At 43.6% G+C, this 22,243-nt stretch overlaps 1 protein-coding gene and 1 pseudogene across 2 annotated transcripts; one reads left to right on the top strand and one right to left on the bottom strand.

Moving 5' to 3' along the window:
- Window positions 1-7,502: 7,502 nt before the first annotated feature.
- Window positions 7,503-8,462, top strand: LOC308162426 (divergent protein kinase domain 1A-like; annotated as a pseudogene). The gene is made up of 2 exons: window positions 7,503-7,561; window positions 7,824-8,462. The product of its transcript is annotated as a divergent protein kinase domain 1A-like (transcript).
- A 708-nt stretch (window positions 8,463-9,170) lies between these two features.
- Window positions 9,171-18,368, bottom strand: LOC308162425 (large ribosomal subunit protein uL18-like; the record flags this gene model as incomplete). Its single annotated transcript, XM_080536581.1, has 7 exons — window positions 9,171-9,350; window positions 9,763-9,851; window positions 10,553-10,730; window positions 11,409-11,611; window positions 12,167-12,301; window positions 16,799-16,914; window positions 18,359-18,368. The coding sequence occupies 7 exons, from the start codon at window positions 18,366-18,368 to the stop codon at window positions 9,248-9,250; spliced, it is 834 nt and encodes a 277-aa protein (XP_080392707.1). The 3' UTR covers window positions 9,171-9,247.
- Window positions 18,369-22,243: the final 3,875 nt, after the last annotated feature.

Genomic DNA, 22,243 nt, shown 5'->3' with positions numbered 1-22,243 from the left:
GTCAAGGGTGTCATCATCAAGCAGTCAACAGCTCCTACAGGACTAGTAAAGTTCATCCATATTCACCTGGCAGACGATGTCCCGGTTGGAGAAGCGGACGATCATCCTGTACTTAGGTGTGTTGTACTTGTTCTTGTCTTGGATGACCAGGCGCTTGCGAGCGAAGAAGTCGGTCTTGCCCTCTAATGACAAGATGCACAACTGAATCTACCTGTTGCACACTCTTTTTGTGAAACTATGAGAAATGGCACTTTCATAAAGAGACTGCTCTCAGCCCCGTCTTGAAACGAAGGTATACATCACCCAGGCAAATGAAGGACCAACTACAATTTGCTCAGTGTCAAGGGTGTCATCATCAAGCAGTAAACCTCTCCTACAGGACTAGTAGGACTGTGTGTACAGGGTCTCAGATACTGTGGTAACGTTACACATCAGGCTTTTCAGCCAGGTTAGGGTTCAAAGTTCAGCAACTTCTCCATCTCTGCCCATTATTGTCCAACAAACATAAAATGTAGGCATGTCCACATATATGCGACCCATAAACTAAAATGATATGGTGTGATGCAAAGTAGTAGTGAGAGAGCAGGAAAGGACAGCAGTAGATCAGCTCACCCTGCGGGCCACCAGGAGACCAGTGCAGTAGGCTGCTGCGTAGTTTGTCAGTCCAACAGAGATCCCATACTTGGGAAGCTCGTGGCGTGGGAGTAGGCTGCGCACACGATCATGTCTCCTTCGATCTTTCTTGGCGTAGGCAATCTGCGGCAAACCAATAAACAGCAATGAGGAAAAACTAAATGCAGTACACGGAATTCAAAATACAAATACACAGCAGCTCTGTTGTTCAACCATCACCACTGTCAATCACCCATGCCAGCCTTTTTTCCAAGGAAAAGTCCAGGCATGGTCATACTTTTGGCTAAATATGGTAATAATATGCATCAGATGACTGCTCTCAGAATGATAAGAAGTACATCACCCAGGCAAATGAAGAACCACCTATAATTTGCTCAGTGTCAAGGGTGTCATCATCAAGCAGTCAACAGCTCCTACAGGACTAGGACGTTCATCCATATTCACCTGGCAGACGATGTCCCGGTTGGAGAAGCGGACGATCATCCTGTACTTAGGTGTGTTGTACTTGTTCTTGTCTTGGATGACCAGGCGCTTGCGAGCGAAGAAGTCGGTCTTGCCCTCTAATGACAAGATGCACAATTGGACGTGACGTGACGTGAGGTGACGTGACGTGAACAAGATGGCGGAGTAGAAGCCTCGCGGTTACTCTCCCTTCAATTTATCTAAGCAAACATTTATATTTATGCCACGAAATCTGATACTAAGCTACATCAGTTGAACGTTTATTAGTCTGTTTAGTCCTGTCCACAATGGCTACTCGTACGCGCAAAAACAAAGATACATTCGCTATGCCGATGGACGACGACGAAACCTCAGAGAGCGCTCTCACAGTGGCCTCTCTCGAGGCTACACTTAAACGCTATTTTAATATAGCAGAGAAAAACTCCAATGACCGATTCGACCGGCTGGAGACCCAGCTGGGATCCATGGAGGCAACCCTGACCAAACACGAGAAGGAGATTAGTGTACAACGCACTATCACCTCCAAGCTTCATGAGCGGGTAAAGGAATCCGAGGTCACTACCTCTCAACACAGCAGATCACTAGCTCAGCTCGAGTCCAAACTGGCATCCTTCGAGGATAGGAGCAGAAGGGACAACCTAAGAATGATCAATCTAAAGGAGGGAGAAGAATCGGGGAATGCAATGTCCTACCTCACTGCCAACTTCCCAATATGGTTCCCCTCCCTGGCTGACAAGCCGCTGGAGATCATGCGAGCTCACCGCACCGGGTCTCCTCGAGCGTCTTCACCACATCCCAGGTCCTTGATCATTAAATTCCTTCGCTTCACAGACAGAGACCGCATCCTCCAAGAATCAAGGAAAACTCCCGTGGAGATCGCCGGGCGCACCATCCGTTTTGCAGCGGATTACAGCGAGTATACTTCTAAACTCAGACGTCCCTGCTATCCGATCATGCACCGGGCTCGGGGACTGCGCTGTGAGGCATTCTTGCTGTACCCCGCGGTCATCAAGCTCATCCACAACTCTGAACACCATCTATTCCACGAACTATCAGAGGCAGAGAAGTTCCTTTCTTCACTTGAGGACAATTCCTGATCGGGGTAAGGCTCTTAACAAGAGCTCGCTCTAGACTTTGTTTTTCAAACGATAACTGTTGACGATAACATGCTGGACTTGTTTACTTCCTGGTGGGGCGTTACTCACGGAGGACGTCACTCCAATGACTCTCTTTGTTTATTTCTATCGTGTAGCAACTCAGTGAGTGTAAATCCGGCTAACATCGCTGTAAAACCACTATAGTTATTATTTTTGCTTTCTATTTACTGTAAATGCTGATCCAGCTGTATGGTGGCTGACTGTGTGCGACACATTTCGCAATCTGAACTCTATGATAGGTTGCTGACTAATCAGATTGAATAGCGGTATAATAGCCTAATGTTTTAAGTTTGCCTGTTCCACACAACCTTGCTTATTTGAGTATTTTGAACATATGGGGTGTCCCAATTTACGTATGACATTATAGGTAGCTTGAACACAATTATTGTTTTCTATAATAGAACTGAATAAATATATAATTTCATTGCTGATGGCTTTATAACCCCAAATGATACTTGAAAATTATTTCTTTTTTTCTTTGGTTTCTAATTCTGTATTATCATTATTTTTTATTATATATGGTAATTACTCAAACAAGGAATAGCTACAAGGGAGAGGGAGGGGTATCTGACTATCTTTTCTTCACTGTCACTTTTTTGGGGGGGAGGGGGGAGGTTGGGTGGGCTCTGGATGGACCTTTTTGTCCATTTATTTTTTGGGGGGGTTGGGGAAGAGGGGTGCCGATTGGGATTAGGGGGCAAGGGGTGGGTGGGCTATGATCATGGGGCTTGTTGGGGGGGAGGGACAGGATCCTATGGTTGGAGCTCTTCGGTTAGTATCTTTCACTTTTTTCTTTTACCAAGATAGCTATGACTAACATTACACTTCTGTCTTGGAATGGGCGGGGCCTAAATATCCCTCATAAACGCACAAGTACCTTAGACTTTCTACAGAGAAAAAAGATAGATGTGGCCTTCTTTCAGGAATCTCACCTATTGGAAAAAGATGTTAGTAGATTACAGAATAAATATTACCATGTAATTGCCTCCTCCTCAAATACCAAAAAAAAAAGGGGAGTAGTGATCGTTGCCAAGCGCAGTTTTCAGTTTAAAGATCTAGGATCTGGGAAAGACTCTGAGGGCAGAGTAAGCTATATAAAAATGATGGTAAATGATAAGAAACTGGCCTTTGTTTCAGTATATGCACCAAATTCCTTTGATATTGGCTTTTATGACTACTTAACTAAATTGATGTTTGATCTATCTGATTTTGGTTTAATAATAGGGGGTGACTTTAATGCTGTATGGCTACACACGATGGACAGAACTGGGGTTAACGAGGGGAGAGAGCAACACCTGGCGTCCTCTGCACTAAGGAAATGGGCTAGTGACTGTGCTGTGGTAGATGTCTGGCGTTCTTCTAACCCCTCCGTGAAAGAATTCACTTGTTTCTCCTCTCGACACAGATCATTCTCTCGCATAGATTATATTTTTATATCCAAACATCTGTATGATAAGACATCAGATTTTAATTTACTTCCTATGTCTCTCTCTGACCACAGGGCGGTCTTTGGCAGAGTAGCGATCTCCTTGAAGCCTAAAAGGGCTCCTCGCTGGCGTTTTAACTCCACCCTTTTGCAGAATGAATCATTCCTAAAGGAAATGAAGGAACAACTTGATGAGTTTATTGTAATTAATAAGCCATCTGTGGATGATCCTGGTATTCTCTGGGATGCGGTGAAGGGGTTCATTAGGGATAAAACTATTGGTTTTGCCTCTAATCTACACAAATCCAGATTAAAACATATTCAAGACTTAGAAAAGAAAATTGCTGAACTGGAGATCACAATGACTCCGCATGTTACCCCTGAGCTAGTTCTTGAGAGAGAAGTGTTATTTAAAGATCTTAACCATCTTCTCAGACATAGAGCGGATTTCCTCATCCATAGAACTAGACAAAACCATTACTTGCACAGCGCACAGCCAAGCCATTTACTAGCCTCAAAACTTAAAACCAATGAACAACTAGCAAACATCTCTTCAATTAAAAGTTCTACAGGTACTTTGTGCACTGATCCAACAGAGGTTAACAATAACTTCTGGGCATTCTACTCGGCTCTATATACTTCTGAGATTGATTATAATGATCAAGCTGTTAGTTCTTTCTTGAACCCCTTACAGCTCCCCCAGCTTTCCCAAAATGACTCCCTTGATTTAGATTCTCCTATTACGCTATCTGAACTATACAAAGCTCTTTCATGCATGAATAAAGGCAAGTCACCAGGGTTAGACGGTCTACCACCTGAATTGTATCTGGCCTTTTGGCCCCAAGTTGGCCCCTTGCTATTGGGAATGATTCATTCTGCAATCAAAAATGGCTCCTTCTCCAAAAACAACAATATAGCTATAATCTCTTTGCTCTTGAAAAAGGGGAAGGACCCTACTGACTGCGGAAGCTATCGCCCCTTGTCAATTTTAAATACAGATACTAAACTGTACGCCAAAGTTCTAGCCTCTCGACTGGAACCATTTATGACTACCTTAGTGCATGAGGACCAAACAGGCTTCATTAAAAATCGCCTTGCCTCAGACAATGTTCGCCGCCTTCTCCATATTATTGACTCTTCGAATATTACTGATTCAGCAAATGCTATTCTCTCACTTGATGCTGAGAAAGCCTTTGATCGTCTCGAGTGGCACTTTTTATGGGCGGTTTTACGCTATATGGGCTTTGGAGATCATTATGTGGATATGATAAAACTACTATATTCTAACCCGACAGCAATGGTTCTGACAGGGAACACATGCTCTAAACAGTTCCCAGTATCCCGCAGCTCGCGCCAGGGTTGCCCTCTCTCTCCTTTGCTGTTTGCCCTATCTCTGGAACCTGTGGCCCAGGCCGTTCGCCAGTCAGTCACCCATGATCCTATTACGGTCCAGAACACCAAACATCACATATCTCTGTATGCTGATGATATCCTTCTTTTTATTCAGAATATCCCTCAGTCACTCCCTCACCTTCTAAACATCTTTAATAATTTTAGCCGAATTTCAGGTTACAAAATTAACTGGGGAAAATCAGCTCTATTGCCACTGAATGCCTCAGCTAGACAGTTAGATATCTCACTGAACATCCCAGTGGTCCAGAATATTAAATATCTAGGTATCACTATCTACCCCTCAATTTCAAACACAGTATCAATTAATTATAAGAATGTGCTGAAGGAGGTAGATTCTGATCTACAAAGGTGGAAAACTTCACCCCTCACATTTCATTCCCGTATCTCAGTTATTAAAATGAATATTCTTCCACGAATAAACTTTTTTAGTTCCATGCTCTCTCTAGCCCCACCAAGTGGTTATTGGAAGAAACTACACTCTATCTCTTCTCATTTTATATGGAGGGGGAAGAAGCCCAGACTCAAATTCTCAACCCTCCAGAGGCTAAAAAACGAAGGGGGATTGGGGCTACCAAACTTCGAATGGTATTATTGGTCCTTTGTGCTGCGTCCTCTCTCCACATGGTTTGATCCGGCTGCTCGTGTTTCTTGGCGCCCCTTAGAGGAAAACATTGTCCATCCTCATAGGTTACAAGATGTAATATACTGTAACATTTCTATTAAACAGTCCAAATTGAAATTCGGCACCATCATCACTGAATTAATCTCAGTTTGGCGATGCGCAGAAAAGCTCAGCAAAATCTCAACCAAATGGTACCTCCATTCGCCTATATTTAAAAATTCAATTCTCCAGTTGGGAGGCCGTCCAATCTCATTTCCCCAGTGGAGTGACAAGGGAGTTCACACATTCTCAGATTTATTTGGGGCTGAGGGTCTCCGCTCATTCCAAGACATTCAGAGAAACTTTAATTTACCGGGTACGTCCTTCTTTTTCTACCTTCAATTACGTACAGCTATGCGCACATACGGGGTACCCTGGAATAGCTCATTAGACATACATCCATTTCACATAGCATTCACCAGACCCAGGGGTCAGGTCTCAGCTCTTTACTCCATCCTGGTTAAGGCTTCTTTAAAACCATTACACATTGACAGAGTGTGGAAAGATACTTTATCACACAATAACGTAAATTGGCAATTAATTTGGCAAAACATATCCCTTTCCTCCAGAAATCCCAACCACCAGGTTATCCATTTCAATTTTACTCATAGGACATACTTCACTCCATATCTGCTACATAAAATAAAGACCATACCTTCACCTAACTGTACTCTTTGCACCCGAAATACAGTTGGCACCTTTTTTCATATGGTATGGGAATGCCCGGGAGTGGCTGATTTCTGGAGGACAGTTTGTGATGCTTTGTCCCTGATCCTGTCCAAACACATTCCACACTCACCATTAGTCCTATTGTTAAATGACAGTTCAAACCTGGATCTAAACATCAAACAAAGACGCATCTGGCTGGCCGGCCTTACAGCAGCCAAAAGGCTTATAGCTTGCAGGTGGAAGTCACCCCATTTCTTGACTACGCAGAGATGGATATTAGACTTCATTGACATAGCCAGCATGGAACACTGGATAGCCAACAGGCATCATGCAATTTCGGACAATGTTTCATGCTGGGACCAAACTATAACCATCCTCAAGACACTATTATAGGCTAATCGATTTGCTCCTTCCATAGGGTCCTGTAGGGAGGGGGGGGGGGGGGGCGGGGGGCTGTGATTGGGTGGGGGGTGGTGGGCGGGGGGCTGTGATAGGGGGGGGGTGGGTGGCGGGGGGGTTGTGATTGGGCGGATGGGTGGGAGGTATCTGGCGGGAGGGACATTTGTGGGAGGAGGGGTAGGTGGGGAATTATTGGGGTAAAGGGAGATTGGGAAGGGAAGGGGAGGGGGGGGGGTTGAAAAGTTTTATGCGCATTTTGTATTTGTACTGGTAAACCGTATTTGTGTTATTCTATTTTCTCCTTTGTTTATTTGTATGTTACCACTCCCCTTGTTTTACTCCCTGAAATAATAATAAAAAATTGATCACAAAAAAAAGATGCACAACTGAATCTATCTGTTGCACACTCTTTTTGTGAAACTATGAGAAATTGCACTTTCATAAAGACCCATTAAAATACGGTGTTTAATAACTAGCATGAGCAAATATCTTACCTCTCCTTCTCCTGAACTTGACCTGGTACCTCTTGAAGTAGGACTTATTCTTCACCACTTTAACGAAACCCTGTGAGGAGACATACGTTTGACAGCTGTCAGTCTAAATAGCTATCCACTGTAGACGTACAACTAACAGCTGTCTTCAGACATAGCAACGCGCTGTGTGTATTAAATACACGACTGTCATGAAGACATCTCTGATGTTAAAGCTACGTACTGGGCCCTTAGGGGCCATCTACCGACTGTTTGGAAAGCATCACAAAGCTAACTATTGATGACTAAAACCTGGAGGGATGATTACAGATAGTGTCCACTAGTCATCAATTGTAACCAGCAGTTAAGGGGGATCTCTGCGGGCTACAGGAAGCAATGAACTCATGAAGGCAGACATTATTAGGCTACGTTTGACGAGACCCCAGTCAGCACCTAACAGACGGAATCTATCTTCATCCGTGTACCAACAAACATATTTTTGACATGTGATTGCACGGAACACACAATCGAAGTCTTATATATGGATGTGGGTACATACTGTATGTGATGGAGAAGGTGCCGAACGCCCCGCTGTACGGGATCAGCCTGCCCTGGGTCGTGGAGCTGTGGATCCCGGCCGCGTGCGCCGCAGCATGGACCAGTGGTTCACCCCGTCGTGGCCACGGAAAGCCAAGATCTCCATCGGCCTGTTGGAGTTGGTGGAGGACGTCTTCCATGGCACCTTCGGCAGCTTCCTCATGTGCAACGTGAACGCCGCCGGCTTCGGCTACAACGACCGGCACGACCTGAAGGTGATGGACGCGCAGCACATCGTCCCCGAGGCGACCTTCCACGAGGCCATGAGGGAGCGGCACTGCGAGGCGGACGAGGACTGTCTGTACGGGGCCGACTGCCACACTTCCTGTGACTTAACGAAGCACCGCTGCACGCCAGAAGTGACACGGCCCAACCTGGCCAAGGCCTGCGGGGTGCTCAAGGACTACCTCCTGAGGGGGGCGCCGTCGGACGTGGGCGAGGAGCTGGAGAAGCAGCTGTACGCCTGCATCGCACTCAAGGGCTCTGCGGAACAGATGGAGATGGAACACTCTCTGATTCTAAACAACCTGAAGACACTGTTGTGGAAGAAAATCTCTCACACAAAGGACTCGTAATGGCTGAGTAAGAACAGCAACACTACTGACCTACAAGCCAAGCCCTCTATGGAAAACATGGGACAAAATCAAAATGTCACTGACTGGCAAATTGTGCTTTACAATTCAGGTGGAAGGGAGGGGATCAATTTTGCATTGTCCTTCATGTACTGTTTACATGATTATTAGATTTACTGTACATTTCTAGTAAACAATGTAATTGTACTTAATTATCCAACTTCAATCAACATGTTTCTTTCTCATGGAGGTCGGTTAAATTCAGTTAAATCAATTAAGCAGTTCAAAATGTACATTTTAGTTATCTGCAAGGGCACTATGCTTTCTGTAGAATGAATTATATGAACATAAGGCTCAGAGCATGGTAAATTTGCACATTAAATAGAAAAGTATATTTTTCTTCGCATGCCACAAGACAGCTTTTTAATTAATTTAGTGCATGGCTACAATAGCAAGACAGTCAAAATGTCAGTGCTGAAGAAGCCTAGACAATTTTAGCCAAGACTGCCATCAAGTGGTGAAGTTGACAAGTTGGAGCCTATTTATTTGATCACTACGATCAGTCATCTTCTGTATAACCTGTGACCATGCTTGACATTTCCTTGTGATAATTGTTTTACAGTTCAGTTTTACACTTCTATATTTCCATTCCACAAAGGTATCAACATGGGAATACCAGAATGTACTGATGTACTGTACAATGTAAATACGCAGTCAGAGTTTTTCCAATAGATTTATTAGAACAAAGCATTTTCTCTCCATCATTAGGAACGGTGAAGGCCACCATTCTAACTGTCAGCAGCCTCTTGTTCCTGGGCCCGGAGATAGCTGGCCTTCTTCTGGGCGACGCGGTCTTTCCTCTGGGCAAGGGAGAGCTTGGCACGGTTCCACCTGTAACAGCAAACGAGGGCTATGAATTCCAGCAAACAGCTTTATAATACTACGGGCAACATGACTACCATGTTGAAAATAAATAATTGTCACGGTAAATCCAAATGATCACCTACTCTTCCGACAAACTGCAAACTGTTTCAATCTCATTATTGAAACATTTTTTTAAAAACTGTGACTAGCATAGAAACAAAGTCGTAACACTCCTCCCTGATGTACTTCCAAGCAAGTACAAATGTTGTGTGTACAGGTCTCAGATGTATTGTGGTTGCGTTATACATCAGGCTTTCAGCGTGGTGCATGATTTCTCTTCATAGACCAAGTATGCTCAATATGATGAAAGTTTATCAGTAGCATGAAGACCAACCAGGCAGAAAACACTGCTGCTCAAATAACATCCTCCTGAACTCACCTCTTCTTCTTGACTTCTTTCTTGGGCTTCTTTTCGTGGATTGGGTTCTCTCGAATGGTAGCATGAGCCTTTTTGTACATTTCCTCAACCTGTAGGACACAGTGAAGCAAAGGAATTGGTTTAATACTACCAGTAAATAAAATGTCCTAATGTCAATTTAAATATTCTCATTGCAAACTCCTCAGGCTACAGCATACATGGGTTTATGGGTGACACCTGTCCACCACAGTCCTAGAAGTATGCACATAACACGAGTTTAAAAAGACAAGACTGCTCTGAATCAGGACATGAACACTGGAGCTTGTTCTGGGTAGAAAAGTGGTCAAAACCAGGCTAGCTAACTATCAAACTAATATGACTAGTGGGGGGCTTTAGGTTGCTGCCATTTTTGCATTTTATCAAATTTAAACATGACAAATTAACATGCACAGTACAAGACAAACAAGTCAATCTCATTATTGAAACATTTTTTAAAAACCTGTGACTAGCATAGAAACAAAGTAGTAACACTCCTCCCTGATGTACTTCCAAGCAAGTACAAATGTTGTGCGTACAGGTCTCAGATATATTGTGGTTGCGTTATACATCAGGCTTTCAGCGTGGTGCATGATTTCTCTTCATAGACCAAGTATGCTCAATATGATGAACGTTTATCAGTAGTGGTACAGTTCAGGAAAAAAAGATGAAAGACTGTGTGAGAGAGAATCTAGATTGGTGTGGCCACTGAGCATGAACATGTCTCGTCTCAGGATGTGAGGGGAGTGGGTCCAGGTGAAACAGAATGACTTACCTGGTCGGGTGCAACACCGTTCTTGATGAAGCGGGAGAACTGCTTCTTGTAAGCTTCCTCGTCCTCCTCCATCAGGTAGCTCATGTACTCTGACACGTTGACACCCATGATGTGCTTGCGGTGAACCTCAGCGTTGAACTCTTTGCTCTCGGCATCATAACCGGGGAAGCGCTTAGTGCTGGAAGAGGCAGCAAAAAGGTGCCAGATGTAAAGATCGAAATCCACACTTTCCAAACATCAATGTAAGTGTCCATCGTTTTGTGTCATCGGTGACACGGTCTGGTCATTTGGGCCGAAAGTCAGCAACCAATCAAAATGTTCGGACTTTCATTTTGAAACATTTCATCGTTGTTTAAAATCACATCACAAACTCGCTCAAGCCAAAATACTGCATTGCAATGGATTTGGTGAGTAATCTCCACTGCTACCTAGTTAACTATAACACTACTTTAAATTCTTAGCAGGCTCCCGATAAACTAGTTGAGTCAATTGATTATCAACAATGCTGAAATGTATTTACATTTTTCAAAAGAAAAGTCTGAACATTAAATCGGATGCCGACTCAGGAACCAATTGACCAGACCGTGTCAATATGAGCTTACATGATTGAACACTTAAACAAAGCATAAACAGAGCATCCACAACAAGAGCTAATGTTCCACTGACGCAAAATAAAACACAAGAGCTAGCATAACAGTTTGAAAATTGACTGCTCTCAGCCCCGTCTTGAAACGAAGTATACATCACCCAGGCAAATGAAGGACCAACTACAATTTGCTCAGTGTAAAGGGTGTCATCATCAAGCAGCAAACCACTCCTACAGGACTAGTAAGTTGATGAGGGAGGGAGGCGTTACCTGTGAGGGATGGAGAGGCCTCCGTCCACAGCCCCTTTCAGGGCTCCGAACACCTTGTTGCCTGTGGTGGTTCTGGCCAGCCCTGCATCCAGGTAGCAGGTGAATGCGCCTGGCTGACCATCAACGCTCTCTACGTTGAACTCATCACCGGTGACTTCCACCTGGCCCTCGTACACCTTGTCCAAGCCAAACTTGTTCAACAGCTGGGGAGAAAGAGAGACACTGTCATTTACCTCTAACGAAGGCTGGTTTATGAAAATTGTGGCCTGCCACATCAACAAATGAGTTGGCCAAACATAAAAACAACCAACCGTGCTTGAGCAACTGTTGCAATGACCAATCACAAATTAAATGCAAACATAATGAGCTTGTTTCCTGGACCAATCGTCTCTATTGAAATGTACTGCTCTCAGCCCCGTCTTGAAACGAAGTATACATCACCCAGGCAAATGAAGGACCAACTACAATTTGCTCAGTGTAAAGGGTGTCATCATCAAGCAGTAAACCTCTCCTACAGGACTAGTAGGACTGTGTGTACAGGGTCTCAGATACTGTGGTAACGTTACACATCAGGCTTTTCAGCCGGGTTAGGCCGGGTTCAAAGTTCAGCAACTTCTCCATCTCTGCCCATTATTGTCCAACAAACATCAAATGTAGGCATGTCCACATATATGCGACCCATAAACTAAAATGATATGGTGTGATGCAAAACTGAAGCTAGTGAGAGAGCAGGAAAGGACAGCAACAGATCAGCTCACCCTGCGGGCCACCAGGAGACCAGTGCAGTAGGCTGCTGCGTAGTTTGTCAGTCCAACAGAGATCCCATACTTGGGAAGCTCGTGGGAGTAGGCGGCGCACACGATCATGTCTCCTTCGATCTTGGCGTAGGCAATCTGCGGCAAACCAATAAACAGCAATGAGGAAAAACTAAATGCAGTACACGGAATTCAAAATACAAATACACAGCGGCTCTGTTGTTCATCAACCATCACCACTGTCAATCACCCATGCCAGCCTTTTTTCAAGGAAAAGTCCAGGTATGGTCATACTTTTGGGCTAAATATTAGGGATGCTCCGATTTATCGGCCACCGATTTAAATCGGCCGATTTCACTCCAAATGACTCGATCGGTGATCGGCAAAAATGGCCGATCGCAAAAACCGATCTTTTTTGCATTGCTCTACTTTTCCGACGTGCGAATGCGGCAGCGGAAGGATCCGTCAGTCGCGAATGCGATGCGGCAGCGGAAGGATCCGCTGTCAGACACGTGCATGGCCATGTCGTCAGTTTGGCAGTTTTTCACAGTGTCCCCCAAAGATCCGAAAAATGCTATATGCAACGTCTGCAAACAAGACATCTCTCGTGGAGGACAGTCAAGTAAGTCGTACAATACGACAAACCTTATACGACATTTGACGAATCGTCATGTAACGGAGTTTCGTGAATATGAGAAGATAAAGGCTGCTGCAACATCAGCAGCAGCGGGCCCGTCTATGAAGCTAAAACAGCCCACAGTTTTGGCAGCGTTTCAAAGCAGCGAGCCATACCGTAGCGATAGTAAAAAAGCAAAAGACATAACAAAGGCAGTAATGGAATTTATTGGGCTAGATGAACAGCCACTATCAGTGGTACAGGATGCGGGTTTCACACGGCTGTTAACCCATTTGGATCCGCGGTACAAAATACCCGGACGCAAGTACTTCACCGACGTCGCTTTGCCCGAGTTATACCAGACCGTATATAACAACATTAACACCCTTCTACAAAACAACGTAACTGCTATTAGTTTTACCTCGGATATTTGGAGTTCAAGTGTGTCACCGATGTCCATGCTGAGTCTTACCGCACAATGGATCAACGAAAACTTTGAACTGAAGCAGGCGGTTCTACACTCCCAAGAGTTTTCAGGTTCACACACGGCTGCGGCGTTGGCAGGTGCATTCAACACTATGTTGGAGTCATGGAACATCCCGAAAGACAGAGTGCATGTGATACTTCGGGACAATGCCCAAAATATGGTAAAGGGCATGAGAGATGCTGGTCTACCCAGCTTAGGCTGCATGGCACACAGCCTGCAACTTGTCGTGAAAGAGGGACTGTTGTCACAGCGTGCCATCCGTGACATACTGGCTATGGGGAGACGAATTGTCGGACATTTTAAACATTCGTCTGTGTCTTATTCGCGTCTTCAAGACATACAGAAACAGCTTGGTCAACCTCTGCATAGATTGCAACAAGATGTAGAAACGAGGTGGAATAGCTCTTTTTATATGCTACAGAGTCTCCTCGAGCAGAAACGCGTGTTGCTGTCCTATGCAGCCGACTACGATTTGCCATGCACCTACAACGCCAGTCAGTGGAAACTGATGGAAAATATAGTGTCACTACTTACACCATTCGAGGAGCTTACACGAGACATCAGTTCATCAACAGCGTCGGCAGCGGATGTTATTCCAGCCATCATGGCACTGACCCGTCTTCTCCAGACAAGTGCTGAAACTGACCAGGGTGTTAAGACGGCGAAAGAAACACTTTTGGAAGCTCTCCGAAAGCGATTCAGCCTCATCGAATCTGAGCCTCTCTACGTCCTGGCTACAGTACTTGATCCCAGGTGAGTAACATAGGCTATTTTATAGCCTATTTTTTTTCTGTAGGTTTACCGCAAATAAATAAATGTCAGGCTAATGTTTTATTTTGTCATGAAAGGTACAAGGACCGTTACTTCACAAACGATGCTTGCAAGACCCATGCACGCACATTGCTTTCCGGTGTCCTGGCCACAAAAGCAGGTTAGAACTGTTGTGTAGAATAGAACGTTTAATTTGTCGTATACTGTATAACGAGTACAGAACTGTTAGGCCTGCGTTTAAATTATTGGCCCCGTTTGTCCCTACAGTGTCTTCAGACTTAGACCCACCACGGACAGGCGAAGAAACGCACACAGAGCCTCCCCGCAAAGTGGCCCGAGCAGGGTCGTTGCAGGCCATGTATTCCGAAATATTGAATACTCAGGAGGAACAGGGTGCTCCCGACAGCTGTGATTCTGCAAACTTGCAGACTAAATTCTATCTCTGTGAGGCACCGATAGCACGAAGCGCACCACCTTTGGCTTTCTGGCAGGTCAATAAGGACCGTTTTCCAGCGCTTGCCGAGGTTGCACGTGTGTATCTTGGCGCACCCTGCACAAGTGTTAACAGCGAGCGTCTGTTCAGCACAGCGGCACACATTATTGATGAGAAAAGAAATAGACTATCATCAAAGAATGCAGAGATGCTGATTTTCATAAAGATGAATTTACCCTCCATGCTTACAGAGTGAAGTTCTGTATTTAGAGTATAGGATTTAGCATAGGACTGGGTCTGGCATTCATTTTAATATTTGTAGAAATTAGGCTACCTTTGTTCTTTCACATTCTGTTTGTTCTGTTCCATCTTTGTTCTTTCACATTTATTGTTCATTTGTATTTACACATTTCATTGAAAATCTGAATGTAGAGTTGGGACTGAGGTTCAGATATTTTATTTATTATTATTTATCTTACTGTATGTAGGCATTTGCCCTCCATGCTTAGAGTGAAGTTCAAGTGATATGAGACTTCCATACATATTTTCATATAATGTCCCAATTTATTTTCCTTTTTTTACCAAGATGTTGGCAACTTGTATAGCCTATTGTTAATTAAAAGAGGTTACATTCAAATTAAATGTGTCATTTAGCATTTGTCTGATATACTGTATATTGAAGTAGGCTATATATATATACTGAATAATTATTTTGAGGGCCTATTCAGGGGGCAGGGGGAACATTGATTGGATGACACAGGTGGACATGAGTGAGGATTCCAAGGGCAGGAACACAGGTGGATTTGATCCACCAGTCAGTAGGCCTACAGTTATGTATTTAAAAAAAAAATCGGTATCGGTATCGGTATCGGTTGATCTTGAAAAAAAAAATCGGTGATCGGTATCGGCCCCAAAAATCCAGATCGGAGCATCCCTACTAAATATGGTAGTAATATGCATCAGATGACTGCTCTCAGCTTGATAAAACTCAGTACATCACCCAGGCAAATGAAGAACCACCTATAATTTGCTCAGTGTCAAGGGTGTCATCATCAAGCAGTCAACAGCTCCTACAGGACTAGGACGTCCATCCATATTCACCTGGCAGACGATGTCCCGGTTGGAGAAGCGGACGATCATCCTGTACTTAGGTGTGTTGTACTTGTTCTTGTCTTGGATCACCAGGCGCTTGCGAGCGAAGAAGTCGGTCTTGCCCTCTAATGACAAGATTGATGTTAGAATAGGTATAGCATAGCATAGAGTACAGCACAGTGTTTTATTTGTATAGTATAGTATAGTGGATAGTGTACATAGCCTTTATTTATGTAAACCAGCTCTTTTCCCTTCTTGTTTTTAGTTTTTTTTTCCTAGCACCAGGGGAGCCCCCCCTCCCAAATTTCGTTGTATGGTACCTGTACTATATCAATGACAATAAAGACCATTCATTCAAGATGCACAACTGAATCGATCTGTTGCACACTATTTTTGTGAAACTATGAGAAATGGCACTTTCATAAAGTGACTGCTCTCAGCCCCGTCTTGAAACGAAGGTATACATCACCCAGGCAAATGAAGGACCAACTACAATTTGCTCAGTGTCAAGGGTGTCATCATCAAGCAGTAAACCTCTCCTACAGGACTAGTAGGACTGTGTGTACAGGTCTCAGATACTGTGGTAACGTTACACATCAGGCTTTCAGCCAGGTTAGGGTTCAAAGTTCAGCAACTTCTTCATCTCTGCCCATTATTGTCCGACAAACATCAAATGTAGGCATGTCCACATATATGCGACCCATAAACTAAAATGATATGGTGTGATGCAAAACTGATGCTAGTGAGAGAGCAGGAAAGGACAGCAACAGATCAGCTCACCCTGCGGGCCACCAGGAGACCAGTGCAGTAGGCTGCTGCGTAGTTTGTCAGTCCAACAGAGATCCCATACTTGGGAAGCTCGTGGGAGTAGGCTGCGCACACAATCATGTCTCCTTCGATCTTGGCGTAGGCAATCTGCGGCAAACCAATAAACAGCAATGAGGAAAAACTAAATGCAGTACACGGAATTCAAAATACAAATACACAGCAGCTCTGTTGTTCAACCATCACCACTGTCAATCACCCATGCCAGCCTTTTTTCAAGGAAAAGTCCAGGCATGGTCATACTTTTGGCTAAATATGGTAGTAATATGCATCAGATGACTGCTCTCAGCGTCCAAGCAAAGTACATCACCCAGGCAAATGAAGGACCACCTACAATTTGCTCAGTGTCAAGGGTGTCATCATCAAGCAGTCAACAGCTCCTACAGGACTAGGACGTTCATCCATATTCACCTGGCAGACGATGTCCCGGTTGGAGAAGCGGACGATCATCCTGTACTTAGGTGTGTTGTACTTGTTCTTGTCTTGGATGACCAGGCGCTTGCGAGCGAAGAAGTCGGTCTTGCCCTCTGATGACAAGATGCACAACTGAATCTACATGTTTACATGATTATTAGATTTACTGTACATTTCTAGTAAACAATGTAATTGTACTTAATTATCCAACTTCAATCAACATGTTTCTTTCTCATGGAGGTCGGTTAAATTCAGTTAAGTCAATTAAGCAGTTCAAAATGTACATTTTAGTTATCTGCAAGGGCACTATGCTTTCTGTAGAATGAATTATATGAACATAAGGCTCAGAGCATGGTAAATTTGCACATTAACCCTCCGGTTGTGTTCCCGGTCAAATCTGACCGAGAGCAATTTTCATCAATCATAAATATTGTGTTTTACATTTGATTGCCTCAACGCCTTATGATATCCTCCACACTAGGCATTTGAACATATAAAATTGCTGACTAACCACTGGCATTGAATTTTGAGGTTTTAGTCAACTTTGTAACATCGGTGGTGTTTCCGGTCAAAAATGACCGCCATAGGAAATTAATGGATAACACAAGTTGTAACAAACTACAACATTCCAGGATGTATCAGACCTGTTCAAATACCTCATATATAAAGTTTGACACATTTCAAACTAAACAATTAGGTGTTTGTTATGGGAACCCTTCTCTTTCCCGTGCTTATTTGCCCATCCGAACCAGACCTTCCAGACTAAACATTGTTTAGTCTGGAAGGTGTGGTTCACCTGGGGTGAAAGAGAAGGGTTCCCATAACTCTGGAAGGTATGGTTCTGATGGACACATAAGCACAGGAAAGAGAAGGGTTCCCATAACAAACACTGAAATGTATCAAACGAAACAGGTGTTTGTTATGGGAACCCTTCTCTTTCCCGTGCTTATATGCCCATCCAGTTATTCAGGTTAACCAATAGTCTACATTGTTTATGTCTCATAAAATGTTGCACAGTATATGTTGAGATGTTGAAGAACTGATCCAATGTGTTGTTTGGCAGAGATATATAGAGTTTCAGGGTGTAACTGGCCTTCTTATTTGAAATTCTCAAAAACGGAAATGAACTATTCAATTTCTACTGTGTATTTAGTCACATTACAGTAATTTGGTCATATCTATGTTCATTGTTTAACATCTCACAGGTCTTAGCTTTCACCAGGTACCAAATTTAGCAAATTTGGCCATGTAGTTTTGGAGATATGAAGCAGTTAATCAGACCGGTCTAATTAGACCGGGAACACCAAGGATGGGGGGGGGGGCAAACATGAACACAACCGGAGGGTTAAACAGAAAAGTATATTTTTCTTCGTATGCCACAAGAAAGCTTTTTAATTAATTTAGTGCATGGCTACAATAGCAAGACAGTCCAAATGTCAGTGCTGAAGAAGCCTAGCCAATTTTAGCCAAGACTGCCATCAAGTGGTGAATATATATACATTTGACAAGTTGGAGCCTATTTATTTGATCACTACGATCAGTCATCTTCTGTATAACCTGTGACCATGCTTGACATTTCCTTTGATAATTGTTTTACAGTTCAGTTTTACACTTCTATATTTCCATTCCACAAAGGTATCAACATGGGAATACCAGAATGTACTGATGTACTGTACAATGTAAATACGCAGTCAGAGTTTTTCCAATAGATTTATTAGAACAAAGCATTTTCTCTGGGTGATGCGTACTTCGTTTCAAGACGGGGCTGAGAGCAGTACCGTATTTTCCGGACTATAAGTCGCGCTTTTTTTCATAGTTTGGCTGGTCCTGCGACTTATAGTCAGGTGCGACTTATATATATATATATATATAATTTATATGACTTATATATTATATATATATAATTTCATACTGTATGACATGCTGCTCCTATTCCCCTGAAGAAGTTGTAGTTGGTCCTTCATTTGCCTGGGTGATGTATACTTCGTTTCAAGACGGGGCTGAGAGCAGTCCATTTTCAAACTGTTATGCTAGCTCGTGTTTTATTTTGCGTCAGTGGAACATTAGCTCTTGTTGTGGATGCTCTGTTTATGCTTTGTTTAAGTGTTCAATCATGTAAGCTCATATTGACACGGTCTGCTCAATTGGTTCCCGAGTCGGTATCCGATTTAATGTTCAGACTTTTCTTTTGAAAAATGTAAATACATTTCAGCATTGTTGATAATCAATTGACTCAACTAGTTTATCGGGAGCCTGCTAAGAATTTAAAGTAGTGTTATAGTTAACTAGGTAGCAGTGGAGATTACTCACCAAATCCATTGCAATGCAGTATTTTGGCTTGAGCGAGTTTGTGATGTGATTTTAAACAACGATGAAATGTTTCAAAATGAAAGTCCGAACATTTTGATTGGTTGCTGACTTTCGGCCCAAATGACCAGACCGTGTCACATATTGATGACACAAAACGATGGACACTTACATTGATGTTTGGAAAGTGTGGATTTCGATCTTTACATCTGACACATTTTTGCTGCCTCTTCCAGCACTAAGCGCTTCCCCGGTTATGATGCCGAGAGCAAAGAGTTCAACGCTGAGGTTCACCGCAAGCACATCATGGGTGTCAACGTGTCAGAGTACATGAGCTACCTGATGGAGGAGGACGAGGAAGCTTACAAGAAGCAGTTCTCCCGCTTCATCAAGAACGGTGTTGCACCCGACCAGGTAAGTCATTCTGTTTCACCTGGACCCACTCCCCTCACATCCTGAGACGAGACATGTTCATGCTCAGTGGCCACACCAATCTAGATTCTCTCTCATACAGTCTTTCATCTTTTTTTCCTGAACTGTACCACTACTGATAAACGTTCATCATATTGAGCATACTTGGTCTATGAAGAGAAATCACCATCACGCTGAAAGCCTGATGTATAATGCTGTTATCTGAGACCTGTACACACAACATTTGTACTTGCTTGGAAGTACATCAGGGAGGAGTGTTACGATTTTGTTTCTATCCTAGTCACAGGTTTTTTAAATGTTTCAATAATGAGATTGACTTGTTTGTCTTGTACTGTGCATGTTAATCTGTCATGTTTCAATTTGATAAAATGCAAAAATGGCAGCAACCTAAAGCCCCTCACTCGTCATATTAGTTTGATAGTTAGCTAGCCTGGTTTTGACCACTTTTCTACCCAGAACAAGCTCCAGTGTTCATGCCCTGATTCAGAGCAGTCTTGTCTTTTTAAACTTGTGTCATGTGCATACTTCTAGGACTGTGGTGGACAGGTGTCACCCCTGAATTTGCTCAGTGTAAAGGGTGTCATCAAGCAGTAAACCTCTCCTACAGGACTAGTAGGACTGTGTGTACAGGTCTCAGATACTGTGGTAACGTTACACATCAGGCTTTTCAGCCAGGTTAGGGTTAAAAGTTCAGCAACTTCTCCATCTCTGCCCATTATTGTCCAACAAACATCAAATGTAGGCATGTCCACATATATGCGACCCATAAACTAAAATTATATGGTGTGATGCAAAACTGAAGCCAGTGAGAGAGCAGGAAAGGACAGCAACAGATCAGCTCACCCTGCGGGCCACCAGGAGACCAGTGCAGTAGGCTGCTGCGTAGTTTGTCAGTCCAACAGAGATCCCATACTTGGGAAGCTCGTGGGAGTAGATGGCACACACGATCATGTCTCCTTCGATCTTGGCGTAGGCAATCTGCGGCAAACCAATAAACAGCAATGAGGAAAAACTAAATGCAGTACACAGAATTCAAAATACAAATACACAGCGGCTCTGTTGTTCAACCATCACCACTGTCAATCACCCATGCCAGCCTTTTTTCAAGGAAAAGTCCAGGCATGGTCATACTTTTGGCTAAATATGGTAGTAATATGCATCAGATGACTGCTCTCAGCGGGACAAAACTCAGTACATCACCCAGGCAAATGAAGGACCACCTACAATTTGCTCAGTGTCAAGGGTGTCATCATCAAGCAGTCAACAGCTCCTACAGGACTAGTAAAGTTCATCCATATTCACCTGGCAGACGATGTCCCGGTTGGAGAAGCGGACGATCATCCTGTACTTAGGTGTGTTGTACTTGTTCTTGTCTTGGATGACCAGGCGCTTGCGAGCGAAGAAGTTGGTCTTGCCCTCTAATGACAAGATGCACAACTGAATCTACCTGTTGCACACTCTTTTTGTGAAACTATGAGAAATGGCACTTTCATAAAGAGACTGCTCTCAGCCCCGTCTTGAAACGAAGGTATACATCACCCAGGCAAATGAAGGACCAACTACAATTTGCTCAGTGTCAAGGGTGTCATCATCAAGCAGTAAACCTCTCCTACAGGACTAGTAGGACTGTGTGTACAGGGTCTCAGATACTGTGGTAACGTTACACATCAGGCTTTTCAGCCAGGTTAGGGTTCAAAGTTCAGCAACTTCTCCATCTCTGCCCATTATTGTCCAACAAACATCAAATGTAGGCATGTCCACATATATGCGACCCATAAACTAAAATGATATGGTGTGATGCAAAGTAGTAGTGAGAGAGCAGGAAAGGACAGCAATAGATCAGCTTACCCTGCGGGCCACCAGGAGACCAGTGCAGTAGGCTGCTGCGTAGTTTGTCAGTCCAACAGAGATCCCATACTTGGGAAGCTTGTGGGAGTAGGCTGCACACACGATCATGTCTCCTTCGATCTTGGCGTAGGCAATCTGCGGCAAACCAATAAACAGCAATGAGGAAAAACTAAATGCAGTACACGGAATTCAAAATACAAATACACAGCAGCTCTGTTGTTCAACCATCACCACTGTCAAATCAATCACCCATGCCAGCCTTTTTTCAAGGAAAAGTCCAGGCATGGTCATACTTTTGGCTAAATATGGTAATAATATGCATCAGATGACTGCTCTCAGCTTGGAAAACTCAGTACATCACCCAGGCAAATGAAGAACCACCTATAATTTGCTCAGTGTCAAGGGTGTCATCATCAAGCAGTCAACAGCTCCTACAGGACTAGTAACGTTCATCCATATTCACCTGGCAGACGATATCCCGGTTGGAGAAGCGGACGATCATCCTGTACTTAGGTGTGTTGTACTTGTTCTTGTCTTGGATGACCAGGCGCTTGCGAGCGAATTAGTCGGTCTTGCCCTCTAATGACAGGATGCACAACTGAATCTACCTGTTGCACACTCTTTTTGTGAAACTATGAGAAATCATGGCACTTTCATAAAGACCCCATTAAAATACGGTTGTTTAAGAACCAGCATGAGCAAATATCTTACCTCTCCTTCTCCTGAACTTGACCTGATACCTCTTGAAGTAGGACTTATTCTTCACCACTTTAAGGAAACCCTGTGAGGAGACATACATTTGACAGCTGTCAGTCCACATAGCTATCCACTGCAGACATACAACTAACAGCTGTC

Source organism: Nansenia antarctica (genome assembly GCF_963989245.1).
Source record: "Nansenia antarctica genome assembly, chromosome: 7".
Classification (NCBI taxonomy): Eukaryota; Metazoa; Chordata; class Actinopteri; order Argentiniformes; family Microstomatidae; genus Nansenia; species Nansenia antarctica.
Note: the sequence above shows the minus strand (reverse complement) of the source record. Positions and strands in the feature narration are given on the sequence as shown.